General features: G+C 41.0%; 2 protein-coding genes across 2 annotated transcripts; one reads left to right on the forward strand and one right to left on the reverse strand.

Annotated features, from left to right (window-relative positions):
• The first annotated feature begins 8,526 nt into the window (after positions 1-8,526).
• si:ch211-149e23.4 (uncharacterized) lies at positions 8,527-20,704 on the forward strand. Its single transcript, XM_023269760.3, has 14 exons — positions 8,527-8,622; positions 10,827-11,156; positions 11,299-11,604; positions 14,136-14,417; positions 14,507-14,660; positions 15,412-15,581; positions 15,682-15,963; positions 16,101-16,400; positions 16,496-16,777; positions 16,868-17,030; positions 18,097-18,251; positions 18,372-18,447; positions 19,623-19,650; positions 20,259-20,704. The coding sequence occupies exons 1-14, from the start codon at positions 8,556-8,558 to the stop codon at positions 20,406-20,408; spliced, it is 2,745 nt and encodes a 914-aa protein (XP_023125528.2). The 5' UTR covers positions 8,527-8,555; the 3' UTR covers positions 20,409-20,704.
• Positions 20,705-21,173: 469 nt separating this feature from the next.
• rrp8 (ribosomal RNA processing 8) lies at positions 21,174-25,793 on the reverse strand. The gene is made up of 8 exons (XM_023269710.3): positions 25,595-25,793; positions 25,362-25,479; positions 24,930-25,191; positions 23,868-24,738; positions 22,661-22,790; positions 22,473-22,579; positions 22,290-22,386; positions 21,174-21,756 (listed from the first exon to the last, which is right to left on the reverse strand). Exons 2-8 carry the CDS (start codon positions 25,464-25,466, stop codon positions 21,643-21,645), a joined length of 1,686 nt encoding a protein of 561 aa, XP_023125478.2. The 5' UTR covers positions 25,467-25,479; positions 25,595-25,793; the 3' UTR covers positions 21,174-21,642.
• Between the last annotated feature and the right edge of the window lie 1,042 nt (positions 25,794-26,835).

Here is a 26,835-nt window from a genome sequence, read left to right on the forward strand (position 1 = left end):
TTGCATACACAAGATTCAATTATTACTCCTTTGAATGGTTGTGTTTCAGAATTAGATTTTTATGACTTCATTTATGCACAAAGGGCATAATTTCCTTTAGATGAGCCTCACCTCCTCCTCCCCTCCTTCTCCTCTAATGGGAGTTCTGCAGGTTGCATTAGCACACACTCACAGCCGGCTGGTTGCAGAGTCCTGTGGTGGGGGAAGCCAGGACGGCTGCCAGGTCTGGAGGGGTGCTCAGGCCCAGCCATGCTCAGCATGTCCCAAACAACCGGTGCATGAACCAGAACCATCTGCTGTCCATTTCACTTACATTCTCACTTGATGCTCTGCCAGCAGCTTGCTTTTTCACCCCTGGAACGAGAATAATCCCCATCTACACATGAGCCACCAAAGCTTCGGGTTCAGCTGGCAGGGCACCCTGGTTGCTCTTGTGATTTTTGCCAGAAAACAAAGAGCTACATTTTCCTGAAACACATTTCAAAGCGGTATCATTTATCACAAGGCCTCTCCCTTCGCTCCATCTACTGCTTAAATGTAATGACCAGATTTGCCTCTCCACTCTTCTTGAGTGTGTTTGAGTAATTTCCATCAACTAAATAACCATTAAGCACTCAGCAGTCCAGCCTCGACTGCTGAAGTACATAAACGACTCATGACATGAACATTGGATGCATCATCTTCAGATACTGCCGCATCCCTGTTTGAGTAATTTCCACCAACTAAATAACCATTAAGCACTCAGCGACCCGCTTCCTCAACCGTTCGAGCTCTTGGGAACATCAAAGAAGAAGAGATTGATCAGGAAGTTATGACTCACAGTGGAAGAAAGTACAAACAAGAAGCTGCAATAGATGTTGAGAGTTTATTCATTTTTTACTCACTAAACAAGCTTGCAGCTGCACAAAACTCTCAACCTGCATCATAAGAAGTGCAGTTCATCTGTAGTGACCTTTCAGATGCTTTTTTTGACAGTTGTAAGAAATTACAAGAGCAGGTATTTCAGAATGAGTCATCCTATACTACAAACACACAACAAATTGCTCAAAGAAAAACCTCATTCAGCAAGAATCACAGTGAGTCTGTGTGTAGTAAAATTACAAAATTCCATTTCTCTCTTTGGCTAATGTCATTGACTTTTTCTATTTTACATAGCATTAAAAGTAATGTGACTTTAGAAGGTTGTCAGACAACAAGCCATAAACATTCATGAGACCATTGTGATTTATTATGGATCTATAATGTTTTATAGGGGCTGATAAAAGGCATCAGTAACCTTTATGTGCTCTTAAAATCAAGGTCATAATGTTTGTGAATAAATTTAAGTCATGCCCTTATATGCTCCATACACAGACATAATGTTTAAAGCATAGTTGGTGAAGGTGTTGAACTACAGGCTCCTCTTCTGCATTAAAAAGGTGTTTATTGTTTCGAGGTTACAAGCGCACAGCTGCTTTTGTGGTCAGAACCTCCTCAATGCACTTCACACTTGTTCATCTGCAGGAAGTATAATCAGCCAATCAGTTGATGAGACTGTTTCAAACCCACCTTTAACATACAGGAGGTCACTGACAGACTGGTCCTACGAAGAGAGCAGATTACTAAAAGGAAATGACATGAATAAAAACATAATAATGCATCATAGTCACTTCATAAAGTATAACACATTGCTGTGAATTAAACAGCCCAGCAGTACATTGAGCTGTTGCACACTAACTGAACGAGTAAAAACTTTTGCTATGTTTTTTTTTTTTGTTTTTTTAGAGAAGCTCTACATCTTTGGACAGATCATAATCTTGCAGTGTTACAGTGTTTCGAATGGTTTGTCGACTTCATTTATATCAGTTGGATTGAGCTAAATAGTAGAAACATGTCTCTGCGGTACAGATCAATACAACAACTGAATTTATTTTGCAGGACTGTTCAAGTATTAGATTTACCTTCTAATAAACTGGCTACTGAATGCATACAATCCTAATATAACACTCTACAGGGGGAAGTTTGTATTATAAGTATTTTTTAAATATATTTGGCTCAGTGGGGCATCAGCACCTCCAAGTCTGAAGTCATGGTTCTCTGCTGGAAATTGTGGGTTGGTTCCTCTGGCTTTGGGGTTAGTTGCTGCCAGAAGTGAAGCAGTTTAAGTATCTCTGGCTCTTGTTCACAGATGACAAATTAGTGCAGCATCAGTAGCAATGTGGTGCAAGTCAAGTTCAAAATAGAGTCGCCGCTCATTTATACCGGAAGGAGTCCAGTGAGGTGGTCTGGGCATCTGTTAGGAGTCCTCCTGGGTACTTCCTGTAGAGGTTTTCCATGCACCTCTAACTGGGAGGAGACCTTCGGGCAGACCAAGAACTCACTGGATGTCTTACATATCTCATCTGGCCTGGGAACACCTTGGGATCCTCCAGAATGAGCTGGAAAATAGTTTTTGGAAGAGGGACATCTAGATTGTCCATCCTACTGGCTCTGGATAAGCTGAAGAGAATGGATTGATGGATGGATATTCTGCTCATAATCAATGTTTTTAGAATAACAATGAATCATATAAAGAGGTTTTTAGTATTATTACATTCAGAAGTTTGTCAGCTTGATGGGTTGTCTTAGCATCTTTTCTTTAATGGGTTGCTTGCTTGCCTTCAGGAGGTGGCTGTTTCCTATAAATATTTCTATAAAACCACAGCGTGCACCACTATTTAGCACCAAACAGCAAACAAAGTAGCTAGAGAGGAATCTGTAGTGGAAAATTTAGCAGCTAAAGAGCCAGATAGTTCCCTCAGTACGTGATAGAGACCCAACAGAGCTAAAAGAGAGTAAATATTGTCTGACAATTTGAAATGCCTCTAAATGGCTGACAGCATTGCTTCATAACTGGATGAACAAAGATCTGTTTACCAACCAGTTAGCCACAACAGCTTAAAAGGTGGTAATATGTCAGTGTTATGTTCTCAATCCCAAGCTACCGAAGCATGAAAATAAAGAAACATGCTTATATTATTTATTGCTGAGAGTAAGATTATGTGATTGAAATAAATTTTATGTGGATCTAATTTTTGAGATGCTAAGCTAGCATCTAGCAATATTTACTGGCTGACTTTAAAAACAATGAATGCTGACTAATGTGCTGTACAACTGATAGAACTAAAGTAAAACAGTAAAGGAACACAAGTTAAAATCAACAACAAAACTGAGTTTGTTCTAAAAGCTAAGAAACAAAAGCAAGGTTTCCATTGTGAGTCTAGTATTGTTAAGATCCTAACGTAAATAGGCCTCCTGGTCCAAAATGTAGGAGCAGCTACTGCAAAGACTCGACCTCCTTTATGCTTTAATCTGGATCTCTGGACAACCAGGAGCCTCTGGTCAAGAGACACCAGTCAATGTGTGGGAGAGTGTAAAGATAAAAGATTAGAGATGTAGGGAGGTGCTAACCCATTTAAACACTTCAAAACCAACATTACTAGAGATCCATTCTAAATGTAACTGGGAGGCGTGAATTACCTTTTTAGAGTTAGATAAGTAAAGAAATGTTAATTCCGATGAGCCACAATTATTTGTTTGTGAAAAGTAAAATTGTTGTCAAAGATCACTCCCAGATTTTCTTGAACAGGGTCTGATGATACCCAAAAGCCAGAGGTCAGTAAAAAGAGTGATATAGAGGTCTCAATAGATCACAATGTCTACTTTCTTTTCTTTCATTTAGATTAAGAAAATTTAGTTGCATCCATATTTCGATGTCACTGAAGCAGTTGAGTTTCTTAGTTGGTTTTACAGCTCACTGGCAGATAAATCTGTGATTCCTCTGGGTGGCAGTGAAATGAAATGCTCTATTTTTTTAAAGATAGGACCGAAAGAAGTTAGCATATATCATCTACAAAGAACTGGACCAAAAATGGATCCTTGGGGTGCTGGACAGGTGAAGGGAGTAGATGAAGAAGATAACTTAGTCTACCAGAGAAGTGTCTGCTGGTTAAATAAGTTTTAAACCATTTATTAGCATTTACCTTGATGCCAACATGTTGCTCCAGCGTTGAGGTCTAAAAGCACTAAAATCTCAGAATCCCTGAGTCAGTAATGAATAAAAGGTCTTTAAAAACTTCTCAACGTGCAGTTTCAGTGTTATGATGTGTATTACAATTAAGATATGAATTAATTAACTAACTTGATTGCTAGTATGAAGCAGTTGTTATGTTTAGACAGTACCAGGTGAGGTGTTTCTGTTTGTTTTCAGTTTTAGTACAAAGCTAAACTTCATATTGAGTGTATAGAAATGAGAGTGGAACTATTCTTCTTCTGTCTCTTGGCAAAAAGGTGGAAAAGCATGATCCCTAAATGTCAAACTAGTATTTTAAATACATTTCATTGATCATAACTCAGCACTACTTTATTTCATCCAGGCTCCCATAACTAAAGCCAAGCTAAGGTTTTATGTTTACATTTAAATATTCCAACTCCTTGATGCATAAAAGTCAAAAGTGGCTTCTCCAAGAAAAACATGTCAAATTAAAACTTTTCTTCTCATATTATTGCTTTGTTTTTCTCTGCGTCTGTGCGCAACTTTACAAATGTGGATGATTTTAGATTATACTTCCAGATGTGTAGCCCAGAGAGCGGTGCCTGCTGATTGCACTATTTAGATTTTTGTTTTCTCTTTGTACACAGATGCCAGCAGTGTCACAGGCCAATACTGGTATGTGACTGAGGTTGATAATGGCGTATCAATCAAGTTTTGTGTCAGTGTGGAATCTGTTGAAGCGCTTTTGTGTGTGTGTGGGAGGCCTGGAGGGTTTGGTGATAGTTCAGCTGTAAATGAATAACAGCAACAGGATGAGATGGTGCAGATGATCAGTGATTTTCCTCTGACGAAAGTGATGATAACCTTCTACAGAGTTAAGTAGGTTTCCACGCAGCCCTTCGCCGGCAGGTTTACTGGAGCTTCACTGTGCACATATTATTACTGGCTCCTCACCAGCTACCTTTTTCCAGCTAAATTTCCACATATGCATCCATTGAGAAAGTGATAAAGAGAAAGACAGCCAGTTGTACATCTGTGAAATCTATAAATATGTTCTCTGTGAGATGTTAACAATTCATTGTCAGTAAAATGCATTAGCTCGCAGACAGGACAGGGCACAGACTGAAGGTTTCCAGACTCCTTCTTCAGACTCTCCTCCACCTTTCGGGAATATCCACCACAGGTAATTTAATTAGCAGGAAGAATTACCCCCAGCTCCTAGCCCATGTGATTGCACCGACAGATGCCTTGTCAAGTGTTTGCCCTCAAAATCAAATGTTGCTTGTAATTTTGCTAATAGACTGAACTGTGTTTTACCTTCCGGAGATAAAATCATCCACAGTCAGGATCGAGTCCGAAAGCAAGACTGGAAGTAATAGGAGCTTTAATCTCGCTCTGATCATGCCGACAAACTGTCTCTCATCTATCTGTGTGGTTCAGAAGTGGACTTCTATAGTCAATAGATAAACATGGAAAAAAATCCCAAAATACGACAAAACAAACTTAATAAGAAGGGACATTGGCTTGATTAACCAGTAAAATCTTTGATGGACGAATAAGGGAAGGTGAAATCAATAGTTTTAAAGAGGTCATATTATGCACAATTCAGTATTTTATTGTTTTTGAGTAGAATTCTTAGTGTGTGTGAAGAGTTGCACAAAATAAGAGAAAAAAAACATCTCCTCATTAGTGTTCTTTTTCCACAGATAAGGAAGTGTGTCATTGATTGAGCCGTGTCCCGCCTGTCGTGATGTCACAACAGGATAAACTCCGCCCCAAATGACTCCTCCTCTTCCTCATTTCACTCATTTTCAGCCTTCTTGTCTCTTCCGTCTTCAGTCTTGGTGGACCATCACAAAAGATGTCTCAGTTCTTAAACTGCATCTCGACAACAGAGGATCAAGGATTTAGGAGGTTTGTTTGAGGAGCTGTGAGTGAGGATGCACAGGTGTTTCCTCACTGTGTCCTCGATGAAGTCTTTTCCACACCTATTACATAAAAGAGCTTGAATATACAAACCATGTCAGGAGCAGGACTGACAAGTGTGTATATACCACATTCTTGTCACATTCTGCCCCACTGTGAACTGAATTATAAGTAAATGTATACTGTCAGCTATGATGAACACTGTTGTGTAGTAGGAGGTTATAACACAGCAACAGAAAGATGATACAGCTGCACCACACATCACATTTAATTGATGTTGCTTTAAAACAAAGATGTGAGGATGTGTCATTTTGTTAAATACCTGTTGCCTTGACTCCTCCCTCCTCGCATCTCGTCTTAGCTGCCTGGGAAGAACTAAGAGGCAAGGAGAGGAGTCAAGGATGTACAAACTGGAAAATAAGATGAAGAATGTACACACAAAGAGGTGTGAATGTGGTGTTCTTCCTGAAAAGACACTGAAGGGGACAAAAACCAGGTTTATTATGGTAAGATTCACGATTTGTGCTTTACTTTGAGGTAAAGCCTGAAATACGCATTCTAGGACCATGTGAGACTTCAATTACCTTGGTAAAAAGAGGTACAATAAGGGGTCTTTAAGGGATTGTGCATAAGAATTTGATCCCAAACAGACAAAAGGTAGGCTGTGCTATTTAAGCTCTACATTTACACTTTCAGTGGTTGTACTCCTGAGACTATATCCATAAACACATAACTTGTACTACATTTACGACTTGTGTCCAGAAGACTTCAGCATCTTAAGGCCCTTAAAATGGAAATTTTTGAAAAAGCTGCTGACTCAGTTTTAGTTTGAAAACTCCAGAATCGCGCTCTAGTCTGGATGGGCAGAAATGCAGACTTTTGGAAACACTGATGTTCTTGTCTTCCTGATTCTCTGATTTGTCACTCTCTTATGATGCGAGCCAAAGAAATCATGCCTTAAAGTCTCCCTAAACTCAGAATATATTCACATAAGTACAAATCCTCTTCTTTGTAGGAGAAAAAAAAGACATCAGCCTTGACTACCAGGTGTTATTTCAACATATATAACAAATTACAGCCATTGCTGCCCTTTTTAGTCTCTGCTAGCAGCTGCTGCAAAGTTAAAGGAATCTCTTGTCTTACTTTTTTACCATTGTTGTTCTTTCTCTGTAGTATTTTCTACAACTAAACAACCACCCTCTTGCTTCATGTTTACACCAGCATCTACAAACCAAGTGTACCTGAATGGTCACATGATGTTCATTTTTTACATGTAATTTTTCTGAAAAGGAACTTAAATGCTCATGTGGATGTTTTTATTCTAAAATGCCATCTTAAAAGGTCTTACTGTGGATGTAGCCCACAATTAAGGTATATTTAAGGATCATGAATTCTTAGGGTGCAATAAAAGTTACAGCTGAGGTTTTATATCCTGCACTTTAAAGGAGGAGTGTGGATGAAAAGACATTTAAGGCTTTTTAATAGATGTTTGTTCGGACATAAATCTGTTTACTCAGTCACACTGTGGGAACCTTGTGCCTCCATTTTTGGGGACGAAAAGCAAGTTTTTCGTCTTCTAAATCTTTCCATTTAAGAGTGACTTAGTTTCAGGTTTGAGTAAGCCTTTTTGCAAGTAGTAGTTATGGTTCTGGTTAGAGTTAGTCTCTAGGAAATGTGATGCCCTCTGAAGTGAAGGAAACACGACTTTGTGTGTGTGAAGCAGAGACTGAAAGAGGATGCGACAGCTACCATTTTTTTGGTGTAAAACCCACTTTCACAGGCTTAAAAAGTTCTCACCATGTCTGCCAGTTTCATAAGAGAAGATCCAGAACAAGCTGTTACAAACCGCACGTTATCAAAATGTGTTGGCAGCGTTTTTTTTCTTTGTCAGGTCATTTCATTCACTGTCATCCTCCTGTGGTTTGCATGACTCAACACTAAAGCTGATCAACTTTAACAAAAAAGCAACCTCATGCACTGCTGAGCCCCTGCAGTAAGTATTTACCTTCCACATTTGTTTGTTTGCACTTTTTCGCTTGCAGGGGGACAAATTGTGCTCAGCAAATATGTCTGTCTGACAAACAGAATAAATAATACACACGGTCTCAAAGTGAATCAGAGGAGCATTATTCCATAAAACAATGACCCGAAGTGAGTGATTTCCCAAACAGTAGTGAGCTGTCTCACAGACATGCAGTCTCTGAGGGCCCCGGCAGGGACAGGATGGTATGAATGATGCATGGCTTCACCACTTCCCAAGGCGCCCTGTGTATATGAGGTGGCTGAGTAACTGAACAGACACATCCTGCACGGCGACTCGCAGAAAAACAGGCTCTGGCCATCTGATAACTGAAAGAAGACAAGCAAATCTGCAGTGACTGTAAAAACACAAAAGCCTGGTTATTGTTTCAGGAAGCAAAAGGGAGAAGCAGCTTTATGCATCAGTGTGTGTGTGTGTGTGTGTGTGTGTGTGTGGGTGCACGAGTGGCAGTGAACATGTCAGTTGTAGAGGGTGTGTACCTCTAACCATAACCACAGAAAACACACGCTGTTTAAATACCCCTGTGCCTTACATACAGTTGGTTCATCCAGCTCTGTGTCACTCAATGACACCATCATGAGATGCTCATGGTTGTTGATTTTGGGCCTTGTCCTAAATGTTGCTCATTGCTTGGAAATTCTGGGTAAGTCTGCAGAGTTACAATCCATCTGTGTCTGTCAGCTGTTTATGGGATTATTTTACTGGACCTTAAGGTCTTGTTTAATCTGTGGCATTTACTCTGAGCAGTGCTGCTGTGCTTTTTCTCACTGATTAGTCTAATTAGAAATGCACACAGGCAATAAATTTGCATGCTGGATGCATCCTTGAGGGCTCTAAATAATAACTATTTTTGCATTGTATTGCTGATGACATGTTTGTATTGTTACTCTGGGATGCAGTTCATTATTATTGATCAGCTGTGTCACCTAAAACCACAGTAATTTTTTTTACAGCGTTTTAAAACTAATATATGAGAGTCGTTAAGGTTTTTTTTCTTTGTGGGGAAAGCCCTTTCAAAGATCCTACTGTTTGGTTTAGTGCAGTCTTGGTTTCTGCAGAGTCACTGAGACTTCCAGCTGGAGATGAAAGTTTAGACAAGTGGAAGAGCTGGGTTTTCTTAAAGTCGAAAATCTTATTTGTTTACCACATCCCCAGCCTGCACACTTGCTGTGTGCCACAGCTGAATTGTAGCTGTTTGGTGAGAAAAAAGAAGCCCTGAGGCTCAGGAAATGTAATGCAGTAGATGATGCATGGTTTTTTCTCAGTTAGTATGTATCCTTAAGGTGTACCTTTTCTATTCTTGGCTGACATTTATTTTGGCAATAACCTGCAAGGGCAAATGAATTATGAACCCACTAGGCATAATTGAACTGATACAGCATATTTATTTCCCTCCCTTGCTGTCCTTTCTTCTTAAAAGGCTTTGGAGTCTCTCCACATTGTTTCCATTTGCTGTGATATATAGGAAGAGCAGCAGCATTTCAGCTTTAACAGTGTTTGATGCAAACAGTTTGGTTTAAACTGCAGCAGCTGGCTGCATGTTTGGAGGTTTTCCTTGAAGTAGTGCAGCAGTAAGCTGTCATCATTTCACTCATTATGTGTCTAAAGCTGAATAGAGGTTCTGACTGATACAGAAAACTGTCCTGAAGTGCACTTTGATGAAGTCAGCAGAGGAAGCAGACTGAAGGAGACTTGGTATGCATTGGAGTCTGCACACTGTCCTTTCTGCAAGTGCTAAAACCTGTCAGCTCCTATTAAACGCCCTTTTCACTGAAACCTCCCCTAGCTGTGGCTGATTTCTTTACTGTGTGGATGGAAGAGGTCGCTGCTGTCTGGGTATAGATCCGGGAAAAACTTCTGGACCGTTTTCATTTCATTAACATAATGGAGTCCTCTATTAAATATATACTGAGGGAACAGGGCCAAGTTTATCAAGTGTCATTGTGTGCCACAAAATCCACTTCCTGTCTTCGGCTCTTTGAGTACGAGGGAACACCTGCAACTTTAACTCAGCTGTAGAGCTGCCAGGGGTCGCTGTGTAACTAAAATTCACCCACTACTTGAATGCACTGAATTTTTAATATAAAAACAGGTGAGGACAGCCACAGCTGCTCTCACTCTGCGCTGATCACCAGCCAAGCAGAGGGAGAGAGGGTGAAGCCGATGAACCAACAGCAGAAATGGGGCGGGGTCACATGCTGTCCATGACAAAAGTAGATTATGTTTTAGTGTGTTTGGTGTTCTGGTAAAATAGTGACAGCCAAGTTCTAAACAGTCCTGAATCCTCAGCACCAGCAGATTTCTTCACACAATGCATAATTTAAAACTGGATTTACATTCATAACTCTCTTCCTCTTATCCACACTGACACGTGACTTTCAAGATTCAACAAGTTTTCATTTTCATCATATTTCTGGTTTAGAGCTAATATGCTAATGTTAGCATGAGCTAATCTAAGACAGTGAAAATGGCAAACATTTCCTCTTAAACATCAGCATTTCAGCATTTAAATCAAGGCACCACTAGTCTTGTTTTTATTGATTAGTCATTGGCAAGTTCTAACCATGATATACTGACCAAGGAGCTCATCACCACTGACCCAGTTAGTCTGACTCATCCATCACGGTTTCACTTAACCGGTGAAAGACAATAGGATGTGTGCAGCCTCTGTCATAGGCACAACAATGGACATCTATCACCTTGCAGACAGTCCTCTCAGGAACACCAACAATCACATTTTCCACCCGCAAGACATTTCTGCTTTGCCAGTGTTTGCAATTTCGCAACTGCTGGGTTGAACTCCTGACCTCTAGTCATTATTGAACACTGTGTTGTTCTTTGTGTCAGGTCTGGAAAGAGATCCGAACCTCGAGGTTTCCCGCAACGTCACGGCAGTCCTGGGCGAAGACGTGTATCTGAGCTGCAGGTATCTGGGTGAGAGTCAGATCCAGAGCGCCGTGTGGAAACGCCGCAGTAACTCTCAAAGTAAATCAAAGCGCCTGGCGGGGTTTTCACAAGGCCAAGCTTTTGGCCGGGACGAGTTCTCGACCCCACACTCTCTCACCAACCTCACAGTCAAGGTGAACGTGTCCCGCGTGGAAATGGAGGGAGAGTACGTCTGTGAGTTTGAATCAGAGGAAGAGGATTTCTTTGCAAGTGTTTTTGTCACTGTAGTAGGTAAGCCAAGTCAATAATACATTCTTTAATTCACTCAGATAAAGGTCATAACTGCTGCACCACTGGGTTGATTTTTAATTAAACTGACGCATCATTACCCCAAGACATCATTTAACATGTTTACTTGTTCATTCATTCACAGCTCGGCCTCATATTCAGATCCTGGTGGATGCAGAGACCATAAATGACACTCACTACCAGGTTGTGTCGTGCTCTGCTGTCGGTTGTAGACCAATCCCTCAGATCAGCTGGCTGGTCGGCGGGCTTTCTCCCTCAGATCATTTCTTCACTGTGAACGTGACTGAAACTCATTCAAACGGTACCTCCACCCTCAGCAGCATCCTCAGCTTCCCCACCCGCCTGCAGGATGAAAACATCGTGACCTGCGTGGTCCAACACCCGACCCTCCCGCAGCCCGAGCTCACCACAGCCGTGGTGGAAACATATAGTAAGCTCATAAGGCCCATCGAGTGCTTTTGTGTTTGTGTGTTGCCAGGAGGTGCCATATTGTGTTGCATCACCACTCAGATGTTTGCAATCACACATCATGACTCAGCATCTTACAGCACAATAACTTTCTCCTGCTGATTTTTTTTCACACAGGCTGCTCCCTCCTCTCACTCTGCTCCACATACACAGTGGCAGACCATAAATCACACTGCACAGCACGATGCATTCATGCAGGAGTGCAGTGTTTCGCTGAAGTCGAACATATGGAGCAAATAAAGCAGCGACAACGCAGCGACTAATTAACAGCGATAATATAACATGATGCAGTGTGTAGTTTGGTGGCTGTGCAGAATGTACTCGAATGTACACCTGTAAAATTTTACAACTTCAGGTTCTTACACTTTACAAAGAAATAAGATCAAGAGGTGCCCACAATCAAATAACATTGGCTGAGAGGTAACAAGAAATCCAGCACTTTAGTGAAATGCAAAAGAGTTTTTTTTAGTTTCCCAACTCACTAGAATTATCCATCCATCCATTATCTATACACCGCTTAATCCTCACTAGGGTCGCGGGGGGGGGCTGGAGTCTATCCCAGCTGACTCGGGCGAAGGCAGGGGACACCCTAGACAGGTCGCCAGTCTGTCGCAGGGCTACATACAAAGACAAACAAGCACTCACACATTCACACCTACGGACAATTTAGAGTAATCAATTAACCTCAGCATATTTTTGGACTGTGGGAGGAAGCCGGAGTACCTGGAGAAAACCCACGCATGCACAGGGAGAACATGCAAACTCCATGCAGAAAGATCCCGGGAAAGCCGGGACGCGAACCAGGGACCTTCTCGCTGCAAGGCGAAAGTGCTAACCGCTAAGCCACTGTGCAGCCCGCCATTCATCCATCCATCCATCCATTATCTATACACTGCTCAGTCCTCATTAGGGTTGCCCGGTGCTGGAGCCTATCCCAGCTGATTTGGGGCGAAGACAGGGGACACCCTGGACAGGTCTGTGTTATACATTCAGTGAACAAATCACTGAATATGCACTGTTCCCTTGCAGTGAAAGAGTCTCAGAGAGTCATTCACTATCACTCAGGTTATGTATTTCTTTGAATGAATCAATACGTTCCTTCGCAGCCAACTAAGAGCTCAAATGAACTGAGAAATAAATGGAAATGACTCACCTCGTTCAACCAAGAGATTAGTCTTTTTTAACTGAGCATTTTAGCATCTTTCTATTCTATTGTTTTGGGTTCTCTCTGTTTAATTCATCATATTTGCTTTTTTTGGAGAACTTGCAGCAAAGGAATCAGTTATTATACTCATAAATTGGAAGAAAGCAAAATGAAGCTCAAGTGCACTGGCTATTGAACTTATATTTGCCACAATGAGCAACTGTATGCTACTGAAGTTTGTCATCAATTTTGTCAAAATATGTCTGTCTTGTGGGCCTCAAGTCGCTAAAAACTTTAGTTAATGCAGATTTAAGAGGAAAAAGGGTTGAGTTTTTGGTGTTTAGCACGATTCAGCCCCCGATGGATGGCACTTCAGTAACTTTACTCTTATAAATGCATCTACTGCAAAAAGAGCAACAGTTCTAAAGAAAAACCCAGCTTGGTAAGAAACAGCTGGTAAAACAAACACCAAAAACCACATGTTGGCTTTGGTTCAGCACATATAAGACAAAAAAGGAGGCCGAGACCAAACAAGTAAATACCCTTGTGAGGAGCATCATAATACGCAATGTTGGAACCATTTTATCATTGGCCTTGAACTATGACTCCATACTAAGATCTATTCATTCTCTTCCAGAAACAAATCAGCTCTGAGTTCTGTTTCTGTGTGGTTAATTAGTGACTTCTTCATTTGTTTGGTCATGAAATGGAACAGAACATCCAGAATATCCCTGCATGGATACAGCAGCTTGAACCAGGCCGGCCAGCTCATTTGTCCACGATACATTTACACTCCACTGAAGTACTGCAGCTTCAGTAATTTTCTAACTACGGCGGTTAAATCCTCACATAGCTTTAGGTGTTAACAGACGGAAATTTTAAAGCCAAAGTGCGCTAACTCACTCTAAATGTACACACACCTCCCCAGCACTGAGCTATTATGAGGTGTTAGCTCACTTCTCTTACTCATTAGGGATGTCTGGCTATTGCATTACACCACAACTTTTATGTATTTGATAATAGACTCTGATCTCTGCTGATTCCCCGTATTAAAGCCTGTGGTTCTCTCAGCTTTGGTTGGACAGCAGCTGGGCCAGACATCTGCTCTCAGCTTCAGCTCAGCCAACAGATGGGACAGGTGATAAGCCTAAGTCAGCACTCTCCAAAAAACCCGAGCAGAAGCCCCCTTATGGGCTGTGTTTAGGTAACATCCAGCTCATCCGGCCCCGACTTCCTATTTCACAAAAACACCCCAAGCGTCTACTTGCTATCTGACTTTTTAATTTGCTGGAAAAAACATTAGACCTTGTGAAAGAATAACTCTTCTCGCCTTTCTTCCTGCTTCACAGCGAGGCCAAATGTGACCATTAAAGCAGAGATGGTACAACAAGGAGGAAATGATTCCTGGGTGGTCTCTTGCATTTCGTCTGGAGGGAGACCTGACACTGACATCTCTTTGGCTTTGAACACGACTGAGGAGCTGCAGAGGGAGAACGACAAAGACTCAGACACGCAAAAAGTGTCGGTTCATCTCCCTGTAACTGAGTTTCAGGGCCACAACATCGCCTGTGTGTTTGAACACCCAAAATTTACACAAAAGGAGTCCCGATTCTTAACTCTCCCAACTTTCTGTGAGTGGAATCAATGTTTTATATGTGAAAAGTTGCTGATTCTCCTGAGGTATAAGTTATAGGAAACAGACATCTTTTTTTCCCCACAGATTTGTCTAGAGTTCAGTTAAACTCCGAGCTGGGAAACATCCGTGACGACTTCCAAGCCACTGAATATTTAGAGCTGCAGGAAGGAGAGAGTAACTCCATTATCCACCTGAATGTCACAGGGAACGTGCCACGTTACAATGTTATCTGCAACAAGTAAGAAATGTTTAGAGCTAAAGGAGCACTCCGTCAGTTTTGTGTATCATGGAGAATTTTGCTCACACTGTGCAAAACAATAACTGCTCTGTTGCTGCAGAGGAGCTTGAGAAAGTATGAAAAAGAAGCCTTTTGTGGAGACTTGCAGTTTTTAACGGAAAGCCTGTGCTAGCCGTCAGCGATGTGAAATGTGACATGCCAGGCAGGGAAGATTAAGAAAACATGTTATTCGGCTGCATTATGGAAAATGTAAAACCCAATGTTTTTGGCGTCTGCAAGCAACAAAATGTCAGGATGACCTTTGCTCCTCCTTTTACGAGAGCTGTAACTGAAATTTATGGAGAACCTCTTTAAGACCCAATGTATGGCTCATGTCACGGTTTTAATGTGCTGCCATGCAAAGATTTTTTTTTACCTTTTATAACAATAATTCAGTTCTTAATGTCGTCATTTTGTCACTTCATACATGGCAACTGTGTAATGGTTTTAAAGATTAATGTAGGTCAATAATGACCGATTTCAATACTACTGTTTTTTTCTCAACTGAAACAACCTACATATCCTGTGGAGGATGTGGTGACATGTTTTGTGGCACAAAACCACAAGTGACAGACAGCAGGAACCAGATTTGAGTACATTTCCTCATCAAAATCTGTTTTTATTTAAGTCTGTTTTTTTAGCTGTCATATTTTTATATTGGGGACATATTAAAGCAGAAGCATGAATTAGTGATTGTGTATTTGCCCTGTAGAGATGACGGGCCCTTGCCTGATGGTGTGGAGCTGGTTAACAGGAGCCTCATAGTTCAGGGTCCTGTGGAGCATCAGCATGCTGGTCTGTATGAATGTGTCATCTCTTATCAGCATCTTAAAGTGTCGCTGCGGTTAAACGTCACCATTAAAGCTCCAGTTATACAGTCTGGTAGGTGAAAGACTTTCATGATTGACCCTACTTTGAATTTCTGCATTGTCACTTCATAAAATATTGATGTGGAACCATCTCTTTCCACCTTTCGTCTCAGTTCCTCCCACAATACGGGTTGATTTGTGGACCGAAGATGGACGCCGGGTGATTGAGTGCTCAGCAGCTGATGCTGTTCCTGCAGCCAACGTGTCCTGGCTCCTACCAGAGGGTGTGTCAGAGGATTTTTGGTTCGATTCCACTTCTCAGAATGGAAGCCACTCTGTCAGGGGAGTTTTACTCCTCCCTGCCTGCTCGCCTCAGGAGCTCACTGCAGAGTGTATGATAAATCATCCAACATTTGAGGAACCAGAGAACAGAAGCATAATACTCCCTCTTTGCGGTATGTTCAACAAATCAACCAATGGGTAATTTTGTCTGAGTAGCGGACATATTTGGCCAAGTAAGCGCACCATAGATTTTATCTTTTTCTCAAAAGAAACCCCTCACTTGCTGATATTTAACTTCTTTTCCACACAGCTCCTCCCAACATCACCGTCAGCGCCAGCTCTGAGTGGACAGACGGTCACAAATACACAAAGGTGGACTGCTCTGCAGACAGTGCTGCTCCTGCTGCAGCTATAACCTGGCAGGTTGGAAACTCTGACAGCAACATCAGCCATGTGACGGAGGCTGAAGTCCAGGCTGATGGTTTGGTATCGGCCCGCAGCTCTGTGCACTTTATGACTTCTCTGTATGCTGGTCAGAATCTGACATGCATAGTGAAGCATCCGAGCCTGCAAGCACCAGAAACAAGAACAATACCCATTCCTGTGCACAGTATGCTACTTCTTTCTTAGAAAACATTTCCTTCTATGACACACAACGTCACACAGCTGCTCATCTCTTTCCTGCCTCCCTCTTTTCTGTTTCAGAAGCCCCTCTGCTGAGTGTGTCGCTGGTGAGAAAGCAAGACTCTCCTCTGTGGTTGGCAGTGTGTCGCTGCAGAGGGGTGTGTGTCAGGAAAAACCTCGCCTGGGTCCTTCCTGAAAATGCCAAAAGTCAAACGCCCTTGCAGTCAGAATATGAAGGGCACATGGAAGCCAGGCTGACTTATCAGTTTCCTTTGGCCCTTCATGAAGGTCAGGACCTGACCTGTGTGTACCAGTTTCAAAATGGGATCACAGAGAAGAAGACCTTTCATGTCCCCAGATACTGTGAGTCTAACAGAAGCAATATGAACACATGCACACTTCTGAAATTCACACAAATCCAAAGATACAAAGTTGACCATCAGTGTTCTGCAGATATCGCCTCTGTGAGGGTCCTGAACCACACGACTCCTCTGCAGAGCCGCTACGATCCTCAGCCTGTTGTCCACAGACTGTCTGTCCACGAGAATCATCAGAACCAGAAAATACTGCTCCACGTTGAAGGCAACGTGCCGGAGTATGAGCTCAGCTGTAAAAGGTGGTGCATCCTCTGTTACCTACCACATAACCATAATGAGGAAGCTCCTGTGAGCTCACAATATTTAGTGTTACTGCTTCTCATTCTTTCTTTCATTTCTTAGTCGGGTGCAATAACTTTCCTCCTGTTTTCAGTCTTTATGCAAGGCTAAGCTAAACACTACATCTCTAAGAAATAGTCTGGTGCATAACCTGTATAATGAACAAGTTTTAAGATTTAGTTTTTTGTGGACAACAAGAAAAAACAACAGCAACAACAACAACAACAAAAAGCTATCCAATATTTAAGTGAGCTTTAAGGGTCCTGATATTTGCATTTTAATACTGTTACATCGATGCAGGTTAGCTCGTCCACTAAATGCAAAGCTAAGCTAACTGGTTTACCTATTTTCAATACCAACCAGGGGACATGCATTCATGTGTGTAAGACACACATGAATGCATTTACACACATGACTAAAACCAAATAAGGATAAAGAAATCATCCCACCCCAATACCCTTTATATAAAGAGAAAATATAGCCCAGATGGCACAGTGGGCGAACAGGGTGAAACTGTGCACCCAAATGTTGGGTATGTTAGCTGTTAGAGGTTGTTTGTAAGGTGGAGGCGGTGGAGGACACAGTTGTGGTTGTTTTTAGACTAGACGGCTAGTTTCTGTTGGCTGCAGCCTCCGCCAGGGGAGGTCTGTGGGTGTATATGGAGGTAAAGAGAGACCCTGGCGGCTGCAGACTAGCAGACCTAGGAAGATCTGCACTGAAGCCAACAAGGACAACATCAGAGAGTGAAGGGTCTTTGTTTTTAAGTGATAGGATAGACTGTTTATGAATCAGGGAGGGAGCACAAATGGAGTTTGTTTAGGAAAGCAGACTTTGCATCTTTGTTTTGTGCTTTCATGGTGATTTGCATCAAATGCATTCAGGTAGAACTATTAACCACTCTGTCAAACAGTTTTCTTATTGCTGTCCATGAAGCATCTTATTTACCTCTGTCAATAAAGCATATTTCACAAAATGTTAAACTTTTCCCTAGCAGACTAACTTAATTCATTGTCACCCGTGTTTCAGGAGTGATGGTTCATTGGTCCCAATGGAAGGAGCTGCAATGATCCTCCAGTCAGAGCTCACAGATAAAGTCCTGTACACCTGCTGGGCGTCTTTCTATCACCACACAGCAGCAGTCAACATACAAGTAGAGGTGATAAATGAGGGCGAACAGTTTGGTAAGTCTGCAATGTGGTATTTTGCATTGTGAGAAACTCTGATTGATATCAACATATGGTTTGAGTTTGACGTTTGTTGAGATCTAATTTCTGTGGTTTTGTGTTCTGTGTGTTCTGCAGCACTGGTAACAATGATCTGCATCTCCTCGGCATCCGCCATCCTCCTCATCCTCGCCGTCACCCTCTGCGTGTTCTGGTGAGATACATGCTTCCACAGGTGACAGGTTGTAGCTCGGCAGGTGATGTGTTGATGGGCAAATGAGGGCAACGCTGCCAGTGACATACAATGTGAGACAAACAGGATGTGCGGATTGTTAACCCGACTCACCAAAACCCCACTGTCGTGCACTTATTCACAAACAGGAAGCAATGCGGCTGAAGCAGACAGGTGTCTTTGCCACCGCAGCCGTCCTTTCAGACAGGTACAAATTGTTAACAGTGAGAATAACAGATTTATTTTCCAGTTTCCTGCTCTGGCTCTTAGCAGTGTTACTTCTGGCAACTTGTGCAGCAGACTGCTGTTAGCTGGCCTCTTTATCTTCACTGCCACATTGCAGAAGTGAAGGTAAAAGGTTCAAAATGTCCACATGTTCGGAAGTTATTAGTATAATGAAATTCAAGCTGCAGTTCATCAGTGAAAAAAATGCACAAATTCATCTCTTAATCCTGTTGCTGCTGGAAAACAGTCAGTGAGTCACGTCTTTTACAACTGATGTGGGATATCTGTCACAATCCGAGATCTGTTTATGGTTTCTGCCTGCATGAGTTCCCACATTTCCACCATTCGGTGCCAAATCTAACTCAAGAATGTTCGTCAGGATCAGATTAAGCCTCGCTGTGAATAAAGCTGCACAACAGTGCTTTACAGGTAGATTCAATGCTGCTGCCACTCTGGATGGAACATTTGGGCGAAGGTGCCATTGGTTGAGTCTCTGTCCCGTTATCCCTCGCTCCAGGGGGAGGGTCCTGTCAGGCTAATTTGGGAAGGTCAGTCACCCAGTGAACAACAAGAAAACATGACTCCCCGAGAGGAAAGCTATTCTTGGACCCCCGTCAGCCCTCCACACCCCTCTCCTCCCCAGTTCAGACTCTTTTTGACACTGGCCTGATGCCACTGAGGTCATAACGTACAAAATGAGCTGCATCTTCTGACATCAGGGGATCAATGATGAGAACTCGGGTCACACATTGATATTCCTGTCGCATATACTTCATTCACACCTGCAACTTGGAGACTCGAAGCGACTTGATGCTTCTGATTATGTCACAGTGCCTTCTAGTGGTGACTCTCATCCCCACAAATACCTCAAAAACCATTTAAAACTGCATTACTGGAACTAATACAACCCTTTTTTTGTCCTTGTTTTACAGCAAAATAAACAGCAGGACTGACTACAAGGTACATTTCAATCCATTATCATGCATATTTACAAAAGCTTGTGTTTAGAAATTTTATTTTTCACTTTCATTTCACTTTAATAACTCCTCTTCTGCAGATAAGACATAAATATGAATATTATCAATATCCGTTGCAAAATTATTTTTTGAATAGTTTGTGCAATATTAGTTTCAGTATTCTATGTGCCATTTAATTTCCATGTGCAGTTATAAGATTACCTTTAATATTTCACTATTATGTAAAACATTGCCATTATAATGCACAATATTTCAATTTCATGTGTGATATAACTTAATACCTCAGTATGATTGCCAGCATTATGTTTTACTTTTAAAACTGTTGTGTTATTTGAGGTTAATTATGTTATTGTCAGTAATGTATTATACCTATATATTATTGCTTTTCTACGAGGCACAGCATTTCCTGTGTCATTTAGGTTTTTGTTTTTTGTTTTTTTTTTTTTTAGCAATATCTGGCACAAGAATTTCCCTCAGGATTAATAAAGTTTAACTTTTTCTCTCCGGGTTTGGTCACTGTATTATGCAAAACTTAAAAACCAAAGTTAACAGCTTTTGTCCTTTGTTTCTCCTCTGCTCTCTATAATTCAGAAGCGAGAGTCTGTCTCGGCCTTGACAGCTCTGATGCAGGAACCCACCTATCCGGAGGTGAAGAAACCAGCAGCGACAGAAAAGGACAGTAAAGAATACGCTCAGCTGGTCAGTTACTCCATCGTCATTGACGTCAAGAGTACAGTGTGAAGATAAAGACGCTTTGTTTACCACTTTCAGCTTACATTGTGCACAAACCATAGATGTGAAGGCTTTCTGGAACTGCAGCAAAGTTGATGATTTCAGTGTCTTTTTATGTGACTGTAGCATTTAAAGTGAAACTGTATGAATACTGAAATGTGAGTTTTTAATTAGATTGGCATTAATGATTTTAAAAGCAGAAATTTTGCACTTTTTTCTCCTACTTGAATTTTTCATTGTGTCAAACACACTGTATTTTCAGGGATTTTTTTTTGTGTATTGCTCAATAAAACCATTCAAATGTAGTTTTTCTGCAGTTTGTGATTTTGTTCAGCTTGCTTACTACTACTACTCATTAACCAGGGCCTTGCATACAACACATTTCCAGAAATAGTAGAGATGACGATCAAACTTGGCTCTGACTTTGCATACCAACTGTCCTTGTAGTATCTTTGCTCGGCTAAATTAGTGAGGACCACCTGCTTTGACAGCAGGAGCGATGCTATAAATAAATTCTTGTACACTATGTGATCCACATGTAAACAGACTGAACTCCTGCTCATCTACTCGCATTAGACTGCAGCAGTGTTGCCCCCTCTGGTGGCAAATAATTACGCATGCAACTGGTTAAATTGGGTGTTAGGGTGTTTTTTTTTTTGCAAACTCTACCATTTATCTGCATGTATAATGTCATTAGTCATATATATTTAGCTAAAAAATTATAATATAAAACCCAATGTTTGTTAAAATGAGTTAAAATACACACAGGATAGATTAATTTTTTTAAATTTTTATATTTTTTTAAAGATTTTCATGTTTTTTTCCCATCAACATTCGCATGACCTCTCGTATAAAACGGTCTAAATGAACAGGCATACTGCAGCTGTATATGCAGGTTTCCTCTTTAACTTTGCACCCAACAGAGTGACTTACTCCACTGATCTCCAACCACAGAGGACAAACTCATCAGAGGGTTCAACTGAGGAAACCTGCCTGCACCTGGATGCTGCTGGCACACAGTAATCACAGAGCACTGTATTACATGAAGAAATTATGTACATACAGAACAATACACTTAATTTAACTGTATGAAAATCTGTGAACAATAAGAAGCTTACAAAGGCTTCAAAAATGCATCAGAAGAAGACGACACATTTAAATGAAAGTGTACAAATCTGTACAAGAAGCCAAGAACTGTCCACTGATATAATGAATAACAGAAATTACATGTCCTCCAACGTCTTCATCTTTTCTTGTACATGCAGGGCCTCAACTGCAGTCCAAATTTCTTTACATTTTCTGGGGCGTTTCCCGTCTTCACAAATTCAAAGGAGTAGAAATGACTGTTTTCTGTGTCCTGAAGGGAAACAAAGAGATAAACTATCAGTAATTTTCACAGTCTAGCTTGAATAACCTCTTTATTGACCATCATAAAATAAAACATATTGTTCACATTGAGCTTTATAAACGATGTTCATCTACATTTAATGCATGTAACCATGTCTTTGTTGTCAACAGTAAGCTGAATATTCATCTGTACTTGTGGTTTCCTGCCCACAGCACCACAAGCTATAAATTAAAAAAAACATGCAGCTGCCAGGCATCAACTATCACTTTGAAAAGTCTTCAAAGAACAAAGAAACAATGAAACCTGCATTCACAGTCATAATCGGTGCATATTTATGTCTGTTTAATTCAGATTGAAAAGCTGGAAACCAACGTGTAAAATGCAGATATTTATGTAGCAGACTAAACCTTTGATTGTGGAGTCTGAGCTCACCGTTTCATTTTAAATCAGCCGTGACAATACATGCACAAACGTGATAAATATTTAAAGAACAGGAAGCGCTTTGGTCCCTGTGAATGTTTTTGTTTTGTTTCTTTCCTCACCTTGGACACCATCTTAAAACCTAGATTTGCCAGAGCAGTGATGAAGTTCCTGACGTTGTCGAATCTACTTGCCACTTCTGCTATTTTCAGGACCCCACTGGAATATTAATGCAAAACAATCACACTTAAAGTCACTGTAGAAAACTAAACATGCATGTTAAGAATCAGCATTACATAATTTACCCCATTTTTAAGACTCGATTGGCCTCCGCTAAAAAGTCCGCCAGGTTGGTCCCCATCAGAGAAAGACAAAACACTCCGATGTCCACTGAGGCGTCTTTGAGCGGCACCTGCAGAGAAATAAAGTGTTTCACTGTCACACAATCACAGAGACTGGAAAGGAATTCTAAAAAAAACTGAAAAACCCTCACTTTGGACATGTCACAAACTGTAACCAGCTCACAGGCAGCTGCCAGGTCAAAGCTGTGCACTTTGTTCTTCACACTGCGAGCGATTTTGCAGTCGCCACAGCCAAAATCTGCAACCACGAGAGACGAAGACCTGAAACAATACAATGAATGCAATCAGAAGAGCTTCGATCTGCAGATTTGAAGCTCACAGGACAACAAACTACCAACAAGTTGTTCCTCTGCCCTCAAACTGCTGACGTTAACAAGGCCGTCTTGTCCCAGCGGCAGGATGGAGCATCGATTAAACACCCACAGAGCAGCATTATATGCTGCGTGACTCCTCGCTGTCAGAAAGTCTTCAGCAGAGTAATGTGTGACAGTTTCCGTTTACAGCTGATAAATGGAGTTCTGGAGCCAGAATAAGCTGCCTGAAGGAGAAATGTGGAGGATTATCGACTCCTTTTTAGTCGTGAGATGCAAAGATGTGACCTTTAACCGTTTTCAAAAAATGTCGCAACTGAACTAGTGTGTCTAACTCATGTCAGTGTAACAGTACTTTCTATTATAGTGTGTTTTTAATGTTTTGATCTCAAATCAGTACACCTGCACCTCACTTTCCACTCAAAATGCATCAGATCAGTCATAAAGATTCTCCTGTCTTTGTCACTAACAGTTGGTTTTGTTTTAAATTTATGCAGCTTAGGAAGTAGCCAAATTCAAGAAGTGAAATGCTAAAATGAACTTAAAATGAAACATTAAGATTAAAAAATCATGACTATCATCACACATTGAATTAAATGGTGAATTTTCAACTTATTTTGATCAAACTATGTAGTGAACTCATGCTCAGAAGCCTGAAACGCTAATTTTTTACTGGCTTGTGAAACAAAACCTCCTTTTATTAGCTTTCTGGAGCTTTTATTGGCAGCTTCTTCAGCAGATGGAGCTGGTCCAAGTGTCCACTCATGAACTAAATGTACAATTTGGTGTTTTGAATTAAGTCTACTACTACAAGGTGTATTCTTAAGTGGTGCAAAGTCATCTGAGCCAGACGAAAACCATGAGAGTCATTTAAAAACCCTGGAAATAGCTAGCAAAGGGGTTTGTATTCATGTACTCACCATTCCCAGGTGTATTTCCAGGTGTTATGAACTGAACTGAGAGGCCGATTTCCAAAAAAAAGCTAATTACACACAAAGATATAACATCAACAATGAAGGTGCCTCACTTTTGCTGAATGTAGGAGATGATTGCGTCCACTGGATTCGTCGGCCATCTCTGCACCTGTGCCGTGTATCCTTTGTGGTAAACCCAGAAGGCCTGTGGATCCTGTTTGAACATCCTCTTCGCCTCGCCGCTCGACGTGCTGTACATCACCTCGTTGATGTAGCGGAAACGAGCCGACTCCAGCCGCTGCTCCATACGGGACCTGAAGGAGGCAGCTCGGTCCGGTTTCATCTCCTGTTCTGGTGCCACCGGCTCGCTTTTCTGCTCTTCAGGAGTCTGCTGCTGGTTGGTTTCCTGGCTCTGGAGCATCTTCAGCAGCTTCTGTCTCTTCAGACTCTGTTCTTTGCTCAGCTCAGGTTTCAGTCTTTTCATTGGGAGCTGCTGAGCATCATCTGTGATCTCAGGTTCACCTGCTTTCTGTTTTGATCCCTCAGCAGAAGCACTTTTTCCAACTTTTCCACTCTTAGTTTGTTTCTCTTTTTCAATCAGCTGCTTTTCTTCAGTTGTGACAGAAAATACATCAGTGTCGTCTTCAGGTTCTTTCCTTTTCAGTGGTTTACATTCTTTCCCCTTTTTCTTTTTCTGGGCTGCACTCTGACTCATCTTTTTACTGCTATTATTGTTACATGATTCTGTTTTAACGTCTTCTTTTTGCTCCGGTTTATCGACAGACTTTTCTTTATTTACTTGCTCCTCATGATTATTCGGGCGATATTTATTTTTACATTTCCTCTTGTTCTTCATTTTGTTTTTCCACTGCTGTCTGTTAAGTTTGTCTGCAGTCTGTGGTGGGTTTACTTTCACCGATGCAGAATCTGTGATTTCTTTATTCTTTGCCTCGCCTGCAGGCATGCTTTTTTCTTTTTTTGCCCCTAGAGGAAGAAAAAGGTGGTTTATTATTTGAATTTCTCCAAGGGGACAAATAAAGTACCTATCTATCTGTGTGTCTATTTATTCAAAACCTGAACTGAAGCAAAGAACTGACAAAATTCCACATTTTAGCATTCCAATATCATAGAAAAATGGTGAAAACTGTTAATGTAGCTTTAACCTGATTACTCACCAAATTTGTTCTCTTTCTTCCTCTTTTTTGGTTCAGGTTTCTCCTCCTCCACAGTCTGATCTATGTCTCCATTTTCTTGTGGCTCCTCTGATTTCTCTGCATGTTTTCTCTTCTTCCTTCTCTTTTTCTTTTTCTTGGCATGTGATGGAGCTGCTTCTGTCTCACTGTCACTGTCCTGTTGTTGGTTGTCGCTCTTCCACTCTGGTACTGATCCCAGCGTGTGCAGTGTCCGCAGGAGGCTCTTTTTACCGACAACCTTGGACTGATCAGGAAAATAACATCAGATTTAACAACAAATTCTACTTTTAATGGTAATACAGTATTAAGATAAGCAGAAAAGTCCACCATTCGTACAGTGTCAATCTCTGAAAGAAATGTTTTACTTGTTGTTAGAGTCCAGATTTGCTCAGGAGAAGAATAAATCTCATGTACCTTGACATTTGTGCTGCTGTTCACCTTCTGGGTGCTTCTGAGGATAGTTTCACTCAGGATTTTAGCGTCTTGTTCGTCATTCCAGTCCTCATCCTCAATAAACATGTTTCCCCGAGTACTGTAAGTAAAAACACACCAAGACATACATATAAAATTCTACTGGGGAACAGAAAACCACGCCAGGTTCACTTCTTCTTCATTACAGAGCTAAATTTGCTAATTCAAACACTCACCAGTTCGTATCTGAAGCAGAAAAACGCGTTGATTCACACGTCGAACGGTTTGTTTCGTTGACGACGGTGTTTGAATTAAAGTGTTTTATTTAATTAAAATGTAACTACAACTAATAGATGCAGAGATTTTTTTGTGAAAAGCAAAAGCCACGTTGGTTTATATCATGTGCGACAAGGCAGCAAAACAGAACTACTGGCGCATGTCAATGACGTTGGCACACCAGAGAAGCCTGGGATATGACGTTTTTTTTGATTATGTTGCCAAATGACACAATTACAAACTAACTGACCATAATAATAATAAAGAAAAATGTGTGCAGGCCTCATAAGATTTTTTTAATGATATATCATCATAGGATCTAGAATGCTTTTTAAAATATATATATATGTTAAGGGCTTGCAGATGAAACATATCATTGCAGTATACAATATCTACCTGGTGAGATGAATATTAGTCTGCTAACCTTGATCTACAGTACATCTGTGTTGTACAATGCATTTCAGTATAACAGCCATGCAATACCGAAGCTTTATGTTTTTGTTCTTAAGCTTCAGAACACAGTAGGTTTGACTTTAAGTCACATTTTAAACTGCCACTGGTAAATAAAGAGATCAAGTTTGTGTCTTTAAATTTCACTAGAAATATGCAGAAACAAGCTCTCCCCCTTTAGATTGTTGAATCACTGAACATATGAATGACAAATACGCTAAGCATTTCAATCAGGAGAAAAACAAATGAGAGAAAACCTTAAAGTGTGCTCATTTATTAGTTATGCCACCAGCTGTACAGGAATAACCTTAAATTTAGGATATATCTTACTCCCTCTGGGTCTTGAGTTCAAATCCCAGACGAGAATATCATTTAGGGGTAGTTTTGTCTTCAGTCCTCGCTATCGTTTTGTGGAGCTTTGGTTCAATTACTTAACATTAAACTGACAAATAGGTGAAGTCCATTTAATTTTTGTGAATCTGTCTATAGGGCAATATTTAATGAATAACCTTTTCACATGATAACCTGGGTTACCTACGTCCTCCTAGAAATGTTACCAGACTATTGCTCATAGAGAATTTGAACCCAGGACTTCTCGCACCCAAAGCGAGAATCATACCTTAGACCAACAAGCCGCACAACATACTGTAAAATGAAGAGTTTGTCACCTTCCCTCTACATTTCACACCATCACCATTCACCTAAGGTTCTGTTGTGTTTTGGTTTTTGTGTGCCACCCATATATCTGGGC

This window comes from Amphiprion ocellaris, chromosome 7, assembly GCF_022539595.1.
Source record: "Amphiprion ocellaris isolate individual 3 ecotype Okinawa chromosome 7, ASM2253959v1, whole genome shotgun sequence".
Classification (NCBI taxonomy): Eukaryota; Metazoa; Chordata; class Actinopteri; family Pomacentridae; genus Amphiprion; species Amphiprion ocellaris.

Excerpts from the sequence above, each read along its gene's own strand:
- si:ch211-149e23.4 (XM_023269760.3), top strand. The coding sequence starts at position 8,556 with ATGAGATGCTCATGGTTGTTGATTTTGGGCCTTGTCCTAAATGTTGCT. Across the intron at positions 11,157-11,298 it reads TGTTTTTGTCACTGTAGTAG|CTCGGCCTCATATTCAGATC; the intron begins GTAAGCCAAGTC and ends ATTCATTCACAG. Across the intron at positions 14,418-14,506 it reads CTTAACTCTCCCAACTTTCT|ATTTGTCTAGAGTTCAGTTA; the intron begins GTGAGTGGAATC and ends TTTTCCCCACAG.
- rrp8 (XM_023269710.3), bottom strand. The coding sequence starts at position 25,466 with ATGTTTATTGAGGATGAGGACTGGAATGACGAACAAGACGCTAAAATC. Across the intron at positions 22,387-22,472 it reads AATCGAGTCTTAAAAATGGG|TGGGGTCCTGAAAATAGCAG; the intron begins GTAAATTATGTA and ends TTAATATTCCAG. Across the intron at positions 21,757-22,289 it reads GTTTTAAGATGGTGTCCAAG|GACACAGAAAACAGTCATTT; the intron begins GTGAGGAAAGAA and ends GTTTCCCTTCAG.